At 53.7% G+C, this 11,155-nt stretch overlaps 1 protein-coding gene across 3 annotated transcripts in view; it reads left to right on the plus strand.

Annotated features, from left to right (window-relative positions):
* The window catches only part of RAD54L2 (RAD54 like 2), a 62,993-nt gene extending 53,772 nt beyond the window's left edge, over positions 1–9,221 (plus strand). For 2 of the 3 annotated variants that reach the window (XM_027886404.1, XM_027886405.1), the window contains 9 exons: positions 162–277; positions 1,265–1,364; positions 1,684–1,889; positions 3,159–3,334; positions 4,081–4,277; positions 4,390–4,586; positions 5,061–5,150; positions 5,723–5,815; positions 5,997–7,007. In XM_027886404.1, the coding sequence (XP_027742205.1) occupies positions 162–277; positions 1,265–1,364; positions 1,684–1,889; positions 3,159–3,334; positions 4,081–4,277; positions 4,390–4,586; positions 5,061–5,150; positions 5,723–5,815; positions 5,997–6,985 (2,164 nt within the window). In that variant the 3' untranslated portion in view covers positions 6,986–7,007. Of the gene's footprint in view, positions 1–161; positions 278–1,264; positions 1,365–1,683; positions 1,890–3,158; positions 3,335–4,080; positions 4,278–4,389; positions 4,587–5,060; positions 5,151–5,722; positions 5,816–5,996; positions 7,008–9,115 lie in introns of those variants that run through there. The other variant, XM_027886406.1, reaches the window with a different exon arrangement.
* The last annotated feature ends 1,934 nt before the right edge of the window (positions 9,222–11,155 follow it).

Genomic DNA, 11,155 nt, shown 5'->3' on the forward strand with positions numbered 1-11,155 from the left:
TGCGTTTTATACTTCTGCCACAGTCAATTTTACCAATGAGAAGTGTGCTGCATAAACAGGATTTGACAACCATCAGTGCTGTCATGGTTGGGGAAGGGTTCTGATATTCCACTTTTACTGCTGGGGGAGCATTTTCCTGAACAGAGATCTTGGTTTTGCAGCCAGAGCTTGTCCACCTTATCTGTCATTGAAGAGTTTTTGGCCAAGAGACCGATGCCAAGTCCTCCAGGCTCAGATGGAGGAGTTCACAACTGGGTCCGAAACATCAGCTATTACAGTGAGTACAGCAAATCCCCCTCACTTTTGGTGTCACACTGTTTGATCCTCTGTGATGGGCTAATTCCTAAAAGTCACCCTCTATCTTCTTGTATTTGTCCTTGGGTGTGAAAATGCTCCTCTGGAGCATTCTCTTGATGAACCTCTTTTGGATTGTTCTTACTTTAGTTGTTTTGGAAGACAATGTCAGTTGGATAGCAACTACCTGATAACTTCCAAATCTTCTTTCTAACATCTTACTTAGAAGACATCTTTAACATCTCACTTACTACTACTTTTTAAAGTTTCATAAGACACTTTTCACTTCCTGTTAAGCTATTTGCTAGATTTTGTTTCCAAAACCAGAATCACCTTGGAGTGCTTTCACTAGCTCAGGACTGTGAATTCCTCCTCCCCTCTTCCCCAGCTTTAAATCTCGTTCTGGTATGGGTCGTTGCTTTGTGTGGCTACTTTACAGGCCAGGGCTGAGAGGAGTGGTGCCTGATTTTTGCAGAGCTGCCAGAAGCAATGTGGAGCAGAGACATGACACACCCTGCAGCTCCTTTAGACCAATACTCTCTGTGTTCAAATCTAATCTTTGGGGGTTTGCCAAAAAGTTTACAATTTTGCTTTCTCTTAGTTCCTGGAGCTTCCAGCATACCCAAGGCCTTTGTTCTTGTTGTTCCTGCTTGCTATCCATTTTGCCTAAAGCACAGCCTTAATGGGCTGCTGGCTGTGTTGTAGCACTCCCAGTCCTGGCCTTGACAAGCTTGAGTAATGTTTTACTTGATCTTTCAGCTGAACAAATCCCAGCCTGGCTGGCTGCACTGCACCTGCCAGGCTGGGCAAATTAGAGGTACAGAGTGGTCCAGTTGAGATCCCAGAGTACATGATTTGAGGAAGACCCAGAACTGGTTTGCAACCAGTTACAAAGCTCAGAGTTTAGAAAGTGGGTTTGTTTCCCCCAAACACACAGAGCTTTTAAATGTGTCTTTAATTTCCTTCTCAGGACTGGATGGCAGCACCTCTGCCTCAGAAAGGGAACGACTGATTAACCAGTTCAATGATCCCAGCAACAACTCTGTTTGGCTCTTCCTTTTGTCCACACGGTAAGTGGGCTGGAGCCGAAGGGCACAGTGGAGGACTCACACTCATGTTCTGTGTGCAGGTGGGCTTTCAGTTCTTAACTTCCTTTATAATATGCTCTCCATGGCATAATAGTGCCATCTGCTTCTGAGTTCCCTAGGGATGTAGCATTTCAGTCTTAATCCGCTGCAACAGTCTTGGAAACCAAACTTGGGTTTAAAGTTTGACTGGAGGAAACTTTCTGTAGACACTTTGTGGGCTCTTGGCTGTGATGGTCATCCCTGCCTAGAAGTTTTGAAAGGTGGCCAAGGCAGCAGTTTGAAATTTGCCTCTCATTTCCAGTGCTGGGTGTTTGGGTGTCAACCTCATTGGAGCAAACAGAGTGGTGGTGTTTGATGCCTCCTGGAACCCGTGCCACGACGCCCAGGCCGTGTGCCGAGTGTACCGCTACGGGCAGAAGAAGCCGTGCCACATCTACAGGCTGGTTTCTGATTACACCCTTGAGAAGAAGATCTATGACCGTCAGATCTCCAAGCAAGGCATGTCAGGTAAGCGTGGGTGAACCTGGCATTCCTCTCTCAGCCTTCACTCCTTTTAACTCCAACAAGTCCTGTTTCTGTGGGTTTTATAACTTCTTTTTTTAAGATTGAAAACCAGACAAAGAGGTGACAGACACTATCCCAGAGCTATGTTTGATGTTTATGAGTTGGCAGTGACATGGGATCCTTTAAGAAATTTGTGATGGTGGAGCCAAAATCCTGCAACAGGGCTGTGTTAGCAGTCCACTGCTGTGCCATTTACCATCACTGCTACTCTCCTGGCTGCTGCAACAGACTGGAGACTTAGAGGGTACTCATCCTGTTTTCCCCTGTCCCTGGTTATTGCTCATCTTAAACTGGGTGTTACATATTAAATAGCTCTGTGCCTCCATTTTTCCAGCAGCAAGAGAGGGAAAATGGCTAAATTAAAGCATATAATGATACCTTTGACTCATAGTGCTTACTTAGGAGCCAGGAATAATTAATCCATTGCTGTTCTGACCTCCCCTTGTACCAAAAGTATCTCTTGTGCTGGCTTGTGCCAGCTGTCAAGCTGCTCTCCTGGAGCATGCAGCCGAGGGTTGTGGTGACCCAGAGAGAGCTCTGTTGCCTGAGTCCTTCTGTGCTCGAAACATAAGTGCAGAGGCAGCAGCCCAGTGTGATCAGCTCAGTGTGCTGTTACGCATTCAAGGTGGAGTCCCCTGGCAGCTGACCTGGCTTCCAGGAGAGTCCTGGATAGAGATGTTTTCTCCATGTGCTCCTGTTTGCCCTGTGTGCAGGAGGGATAATGTCCAAGGAAAGCATTCAGGCTCTTGTGAGTGAGGGAATGTGGCTGCTTTTCTGAGCTTTTATCTCAGAGTTCTGTAAATTTTGGTACCTGGTTACTAATTTGAGCCTTTTTGGTGGGATTTGTGGGAGAGCAGCTACTGATGTGGCTGCAGTTCCCAGGACATGTATGTTTACAGCCTTGTCATGTGAGGTGGGACACTATCCATCACTAACTTTGTATTCCTGCTTACCAGGAGCTCAGTGACCTGCACTGCCTTTGCTGTGCAGTCTGGAGCACAAGGCACTTGGCAGCCTGACTTGGTCAAACAGGATCAGCTCTAAACATGGGTGATGATTTTTCTCCCTGCCCTGACATTTACAGAACACTTCTGAGGATCGTGCAGATTGTAAGGAGGGCAGCTCTGTTAGAGCAGGGCTGTAGGAAGAGCAGCAGGCAAGCGGTACCCATTTCTTCCCTTTTCTGCTCACTTCATTCCCCCTCGTTTCCAGATCGGGTGGTGGATGATCTGAACCCAGTGCTGAACTTCACCCGACGGGAGGTGGAGAACCTGCTGCATTTTGTGGAGGAGGAATCTGACCCTGCTCAGCTCTCCCTCAATCCAAGCAAGATGAAGGAGTCTGTTCTACAATTAGCCTGTCTCAAGTATCCTCACCTCATCACCAAGGTAAGACCAGCCCTCTTCCTTGCTGGCACAGCACTGCACAACCGGGAGTAGGCCTGTGGAGTCTGACAGCGTGATGGGGCCATGGTGGCGAGAAGGATGCACCTGTGTGCTGATGGGAACAGGCAGAAAATCCTCTAGAAAGAGCCCAAAGAGCCCTGCCCTTCCCTGTGGTATCTCCTACACATTTACAGATGCCTCTGTTGAGGACAGGTTTAGGGGCAGGTGGTCAGGCACCCCTTTCTTCATCTTGATGCTGGGTGGGAAAGTGGCAGTGGCATATCCCAGCTTGCTGCCAGCTCTTTTCCTGGGATGTCTTTGAACCAAAGCTGGGACAAGCAGCACTTGCCTGTGTTGTCAGGAGTTTCTCTGGTAGGGTGGTAGTGCAGAGGGGGCCTGTGGGGCTCTGGGACTCTGGCGGCTGCGTGACATCATGGCAGACTCCGTGCTTGCACTCTTGACCTGGCCTTTGTCTCCTGGGTTTTTCTGTGTGCTCTTGGTAAGTGCTGGCCTTGGGCTGGGCAGGCAATGGCTTAGCTGACTGTCACCCTTCAATCTGAGCCTGGCCACATCCACAGCACTGCCCCACGTGTGCTTCACCACGGCCAGCTCTGCCTTCCCAACTGCTCTTTCTGCTCTGCCTGGGATGGAGAGCGGCTGCCGCAGGGCGGGGGTGCCTGCCGTTTGGGGTTTGTTGGTTCCCTCTGGTGGTGCGTTGGTGCCAGAACCGCGGTGCTGTGGGGTTGCAGGAGCCTTTTCAGCATGAGTCACTGCTGATCGACCGGAAGGAGCACAAGCTGACCAAGGCAGAGAAGAAAGCAGCCAAGAAGAGCTATGAGGAGGAAAAGCGAGCATCCGTCCCCTACACCCGGCCGTCCTACGCACAGTATTACCCAGCCAGTGACCAGAGTCTGACAAGCATCCCTGCCTTTAGCCAGAGGAACTGGTGAGTACCTGCCTCTTCCCTTCTTCCCATGCTGTAGACACAAAATGAGGGGGCAGAGGATGCTTGTCCCTGTCGGGTGGGCACTGCACTCTCCTCCCTCCTCTCTCACTAGGCGACCAGCCCTCAAGGGTGAGGACAAGCCGGTGGCAAGCGTCCGCCCAGTTCAGTCCACCCCCATTCCAATGATGCCCCGGCATGTCCCCATGGGCAGTGCAGGATCAACCTCAAGTTCCAACCCTGCTGTCAACTTCCCCATCAACTATCTACAGCGAGCTGGTGTCTTTGTGCAGAAGATTGTCACCACCACAGGTGAGTTGCTGGTGCTCACAGTGGGTTGAGTTGTGATGCCTGTGGTGAACTGAGCATCAGGGTGAGTTGCTGATGCTCACATGGGCAGCGGGCAGATGGCCATCAGAGCCAAAGATGCTGCCTCTCTCATGTGAGTGGTTCCTCTGGAGGACTTTCCCTGCAGGTGTGCAAGGGTCTTGGACCTGCTGGGTTGCTGGGAGTGAACTCCCATGAGAGGGCCTTCAGTAATGTTACTAGTTGTCCTTGTTGGGACAGGGGAGATGCTGTGCCACAGCAGTGTGGTTTTTTTCTTCCTTGGACCCTCTGCTGCCTTCTTGTGCTGCTCAGAAATAAACCCAGGGCTTGCTTGTAGCACAGCACATAGGAGAGACAACTGCACTGCAAACAAAGGGATTGGTGGGACACCTGCTCTCTCCTGACTGTGGCTGGCTTGTAATTTAATGGACACTGTTCTGTTTCTTCTCCCACTGCCAGATATTGTGATTCCGGGTACAAACACGTCCACTGATGTACAGGCAAGAATCAGTGCTGGTGAGAGCATCCACATCATCCGAGGGACAAAAGGTAAGTCTCTCTGTCCTGGTAAGACTTGTTGATAGGGTCCTAGCCAGTGCTGAGTAGCAAAGAAAGGGATGTAAAAGCATGAATCAGTCCCTTGAGAGGAAAACAAACAAGAAGGAGAGGAGGTCTGGAGTTTGCAGTGGCTCTGTTGCAGCCTGTGCTCTGGGCATGTGGATGCTGCAGGGCTGTTGCAGCTGTGGCTGCTCCTGCCCCTGAGAGGAGCTGTTGAACTTTGTGGCTGGGTGTCTCCTCTCACAGCACCCTCTGCATGTACTGGGGCAGCCAAACACTTCCTGGGGCTCCCAGAGCAAACTCTTGTCTCAAGCAAGAAGTTCTACATTTCCCACCAGCAGCACATTGGGAGGGGGTGATCCCCAACCCAGGAAAGCTGCAAAGGTGGAAGTGAGGAGTGAAGAAAGGGACAGAAGCCTCTCACTGAGCTTCCCTGCATGATCTCAGCTGGCCTTATGCAGCACTGCTGCCCTGTTCCTGCCTGAGCAGCCTCGTGGGCTCACAGATCCAGCGTCCTGGGCTGAGACTGGAGTTGTAATGAAGTTGTTCTGCCTCTGTTCCAGGGACGTATATCCGGACCAGCGACGGTCGGATTTTTGCTATACGGACCACTGGGAAGCCAAAGGGCAATGAAGACCGTCGGACAGCTGCCTCAGGTAGGGGCTTGTGAGTGCTGTGTGAGGCTTTCACATGTGCTTTCCTGCTTGAGTGTCTGGGGTGGCTTTCCCTGGTGTATTCCATCACACCTACGTTTAGAGCAATCTCCCAATGACCTTTTGGCCCCCACGTTTGTCTCCGAGGTCATCTTTCTCACCTGCTCCATCTCCTTGTTTCCAGGCTCCCAGAGCTCCTCCCTGGAGTCCACAAGCAATGGCAGACACAGTGCCTCATCGCCGCAGCTCCCCAGCACGGAGGAGCTCACCCGGCCCATCTCCCCCGACAGCCCCGAGATCATCAGCGAGCTGCAGCAGTACGCCGAGGCGGCGGCCGCGCGCGAGTCCCGGCACGGCTCTCCCAGCACCAACGTGGCGCAAGGCCAGGCCACCCGCACGGACACCGCGCCCGGCGCCGCCGCCCGAGGGGCCGAGCAGCGCGTGGGGGTTCACTGCCTGGCCCCCTCCGCGTCCTCGGCCCTGCCAGCCACCAGCCAGCACGTCGATGCCCACTCGGTGTTGGACTTACGGGGCAACAAGCGCAAGTCGACCTCGCCGTCGGCTCCGGAGGAGCAGTCCCGCAGGCAGCAGAAGAAGCGCCAGTTGCCATCGTCCGTGCAGCCCTACGAACACGGGTACCCCGTCTCTGGTGGGTTCACCATGCCTCCTGTCTCTTTAAACCACAACCTAACCCATCCATTTGCCTCCCAACCAGGAAACTCCTTGTACATGGGCACTGGCTCCTCTTATTACCAGCTGCCCAATTTACTCCCAGACCCTCATCTGGTGTTCCCTGTGACTACTGACCCTCTGCTGACAGCCGGCACCGCCAGCTCTTCTGCTGCTACCTCAGCCACCGCCAGCGTCCCCTCATTCATGCTAAACCCTTCTCTGACAGGGGTGCTGCCCAATTACTCGCTTCCCTTCACTCAGTCACTCCTGCCCGAGCCCAGGATGTTTGCTCCTTTCCCAGCCCCCGTCTTGCCTAGCAGCCTTCCCAGGAGCATGGCATCTGCCTACCCTGGCTACATGTCCCCTCACTCGGGCTACCCGGCTGGGGGTCTCCTTCGGTCCCAGGTGCCTCAGTTTGAACCCCAGGAGGTCCCAGAGGTGGGATGCAGCTCTAATGACGAGGACAAAGACGACGATGTCATAGAGATCACAGGGAAATAAAAAGGCCCAGCTCCTGCCCGGTCTCAGCTCCGCCAGGAGGCAAAAGTTGCAGGACCTTTTTGGGAGTCAGGATTTCCCCTCTGGGCCATGGCAACGGGTGGAGAAGGATGCAAAGGGTGTGGTGTGGGGGTGGTTTTGTTCTTTTCGTTTTGTTTTGTTGTTTTTTTAACTGTCAAGGATAAGAATTGTATTGGGGGCTGGGAGATGGGAGAGGGATAGAGTGGACCTGTGAGGGCCAGGGGAGCAAGAGCCAGGGGAGGAGGGAAGCAGCAATGCAAACCATAGGAGTGCCTCCCCCCATGCTCTGTCTGTCTGTCTGTCTGTGTTCTCTGTCTTGTCTGGCCGCAGAGGCTCCGTGTTGCGAGTCACTGCCCTGCTCAGGCCTGGAGGCGCGGGCTTGACCGCTGGCAGGGCCGAGCTCCCTCTCACATGAACTGCCTTATCTGTGAACTTCTCTCACTGAGAGAGGGGTGGGCCAGGGGGGTCACTCCAGCAGAGGTTGGGGACAAAGTGTTTTTAATGGGGAGGGAGTGGGGAGGCTTCTACATTGTGTATGTTGGGGCAGGGAGGGGGGGATTGATGTAAAAAAAAAAAAAAAAGGAAGAAAGATAAAAAAAGATAAAAGAAAATACCCACAAACAGTTTGTCACCCTCTTCAAATTCACATGAGACTAGTGTGAGGGCTCCAGGCAGGCTCCTGCTGCAGTCAGGAGGGCAGGGCTCTAGTGGGGGGCTCCTCCAGGACTTTCTGGAGGGTCCTGTCCTTCCCAGGGCCCTTCTGGAGGGTTCAGTCCAAGGTAGGTTGGCCCCGTGGGTCCAGTGCCAGCTCTGTGTGCCAGGCCAGATGAGTGGAGCAATCCCAGATGTCTTGGTGGGCGTTGAAGGGGAATCCTGGTGACTCCCCCGCTCTGCAGCCCTGCCAGCCTGTGTGAAGGCCACGTCTCACCCTGCTGTGGCCCACCAGATCCAGGGGTAGGTGGGCTCACTGCTGCTTCTCAGCAGCACCAGGCAGTGGAGAAGACTGGGAGGGGGACACTGGACCCAGTGCCAGTTGCTGTTGAATCTGTGACTGGAGGGACTTCCCCCTTCACAGAACCTCTACGTTAATTTATTTCATGAAGGCGTAATATTTATTGTCTGGGGAGTCTGTCTTTCTACTTTTAAATTAATTTCCATATTGAAAAAAAAAAATAAAAGGCTGGCCTCCATCATGCAGTGGTTGCTTGTTGGGTTGTCTGTGTGGGGAGAAGCAGTGGGCTGACTGAAGGGTAGGCTTAGGAGTGGGGCCAGCTGTGGAGGCGGCCTGTGGCTGACCCATGTGGCATCAGCTGGATGTGCCCCGTCAGGAGCTGCTCTGGGTGCTCAGCAGCCAGAGGGAGGATGGAGTCCTCTCGTCATTGGGCAGGTGGGGGAGCACACGTGGGAGCCTCCTGTGCTCAATCCCAGCGAGGAGGAGGGCTGTGAGGTGTGTGGAACTGGGAAAGCAGAGCTCCTGCTGGGGAAGCATCTTTCCTCACACAGGGAGCAGCGCTCAGCCCAGCTCTTCTCAGCCCCACAAGTGCAGAGGCTGGTCCTGACCCTGACAGTGAGCCCTCTGCTGCTCACCTCGGTGCCAGGGCTTCTAGGTAGAGCTGGGATACCCAAGTGCAGCTGGACCTGGTGCGTGTGACTGTGTGTGAACGTGTTAGGACGGAGACTTGAAATCCAGGAACCCCTGTGTCACATCTGGGTGTCATCAGGCATGAGCTGTGCTCACCTGTGTGGGATGTCCCTGGAGCTGTGGCGGCTTGTGGGGACCTCTGGAAGCTGCACTCACTGCTGTTTGCTGGGACCAAATAGGTGTAGGAAAGGGCAGGATGTCCTGACATCCTCCACTAAAGGGGTGCGGGAAGATGGGGACCTCCCTTCCTGAGAGAGAGAGGGGGGTGTGTGCACACGTGTTACAGAAACAAAATAAAAATGTTATGGGGCTTTCCTAGTGTCTTTCTCTGTTTAATGGACATTGTCTGTCAAACATAACCACACCATTCATAGAAGCCTTAGATCAACAGTTTAGCTATGCAAATTATTTTAATTATTTTTTTAAAAGACAAACATTAAAATAGTGCTTTCTTCTTTAACATATCCTAGGAGTTGAAAACCGAGGGGTTCTGAGCAAACTGCTGGACAACTTGTCTTTGGATGCACCATGGAAATAAAAATCAAACCCCCCCACAAAAGTAACAAAGCAAATTAACTGATGGTGTTCATGCAAGTTTCTCCAAAGACTTGACAGTGCTGCATCTGTGAGTCATGCCCTCCTGTGCTCTGTGTGTCCACCTCATGCACAACCCTGTGACACTGATTGTATGACCAGCTTGCCCAGATGTCTGTTGCATCCCTGTGAGGCTGTCAGTTTTCTGGTGGATTTTGGGAATGGACCTAGGCAAGGGCTTTCCTTGTCGAGAGTAGCAAGCATTGAGACCCTGGCGGCGCGTGTGGGAGGCTGGAATGTAAGCAGACCCCCACCAGAGCCCTGCTGCAGCCCCAGTCCTTCCTGGTGGGGGTCAGGGTAGTGGGGCTCATCCAAGGGACCCTCCCCCATCTTCTGAATGGGGCCTGTGCTGGGACAAGGGGTGAAGGTTTGGCTGGGGGCAGTCAGCGTTGTGGCTACACACCATTTTCTCTGCTCCTTGCCTCTCCGGGAGAGCTCCCAGGGCTTCCTGAGCAGGTCCTGGCACATCTTCATGCTGCCACCCGATGTCCTCCCGGGGTTCCCCAGCATAGCCTGAGCCCTGTGGCCACAGGAGCTGGGGGTGGCTGGCACTAGGCTGCCACGGGGTGCACACTTTGTGCCCTGTTCTGGTCATTAACCTGGCACCAGGGTGAGGTGTGAGGGCTCTCCTGGCTCCTGCACGGCCGTGGCAGCTTGGAGACCCCTTGCCACCCTTCCATGGTGCGCTTGCCCCTGGCAAACATCTCTGGCTCCGGGCAGCTGCAGCATGTTGGCCCTGCCCAGCAAGTGCCCAAGTAGAGCCCCAGCCCTACCTCTGCCCCACCTACCAGCCACAGGCACCCCCTTAGTGAGGGGACGGGTCCCCTGGGCCCTGGCAGAGCCTTGGCTGAGAGATGGTGGCAGAGATGGCCGTGATGCCCTGGCCACAGCTGGGGCTGGGGCTGCTCCAAGGCAACCAGAGGCACCTGCTCTCCCATGGTGCCATGGGAAGGATTTCCTCCACCCCACAGAAGCTGGGCAGGGAGAGTGGGTTATCCAGTGTCTTTCTGAGTCAGGGGAGTTCTCTGAGCCCTAAAACTCCCCTCCTGTGGGACCCACTCTCCCCCCCATCTGCTCTCCCCAGAGTTTTCTCCTCTCCAGCACATGGTTCTGCTGCAGAGGGTCCTGTCTTGGTTTTCCTGAGCCTGGAACAGGGGCCTTCCCTGTATGAGTTAAATTTTTCTTTTGCTACTGAATTTCTGTCTCCAAATGACCTGATGGGAAGCAGCTGCCAGTTCTCAGTGGGGCTGTGGGTGGCAGTGAGGACAGCGGTGAAGGACTCTCTGCTGAGGGTTTGGACAATAAGGAAGATTCCCAAGCACAGTCCTAAGGCCTGGGCATCGCTGGGGGGAATTGGGAATGTCCAGCTGCCCTCCATGTCAGCATCCAGCCCTTGACCCTTCCCTGAGGTGGGGGGTTTCCACTCCTGGGAGCAGTCAGGTGAAGGTTGGGTGCCACTGCGGGACAATGCCATGGGCATGGGGGTGGCTGCTCTGTGCCCTGGCCTTGAGGGGCTTATTTCCCCCACTGCTGATGAGGATCTTGGGGCATCAGAGGAAACTGCAGGGTGGGGACAACACAGCCCAGGCTGGCCCACGTTGGGTGGAATCTGCTGCTCATCATCCTTCCAGAGCACCTGGGAGGGTGATGGGGTGGGTGCAGGTACTTGGAGAAAGCAAATATGTTGGAAAGCAAAGGGTGAGATTTCCACAGGGGCTTCACTAGAAATTCTGTGTATTTTGACTTAGTGATGTCAGCGAATCATAGACTCATAGAACGGTTTGGGTTGGAAGGGACTGTAAAGACCATCTCATTCCAACCCCCTGCCATGGGCAGGAACATTTCCCACTATACCAGGTTGCTCCAAGCCCCATCCAGCCTGGCCTTGGACACTTCCAGGGATGGGGCAGCCACAA

The sequence above is a fragment of the Empidonax traillii genome, unplaced genomic scaffold, assembly GCF_003031625.1.
Source record: "Empidonax traillii isolate 1590-97213 ecotype Southwest subspecies unplaced genomic scaffold, ASM303162v1 scaffold187:size1931383, whole genome shotgun sequence".
Classification (NCBI taxonomy): Eukaryota; Metazoa; Chordata; class Aves; order Passeriformes; family Tyrannidae; genus Empidonax; species Empidonax traillii.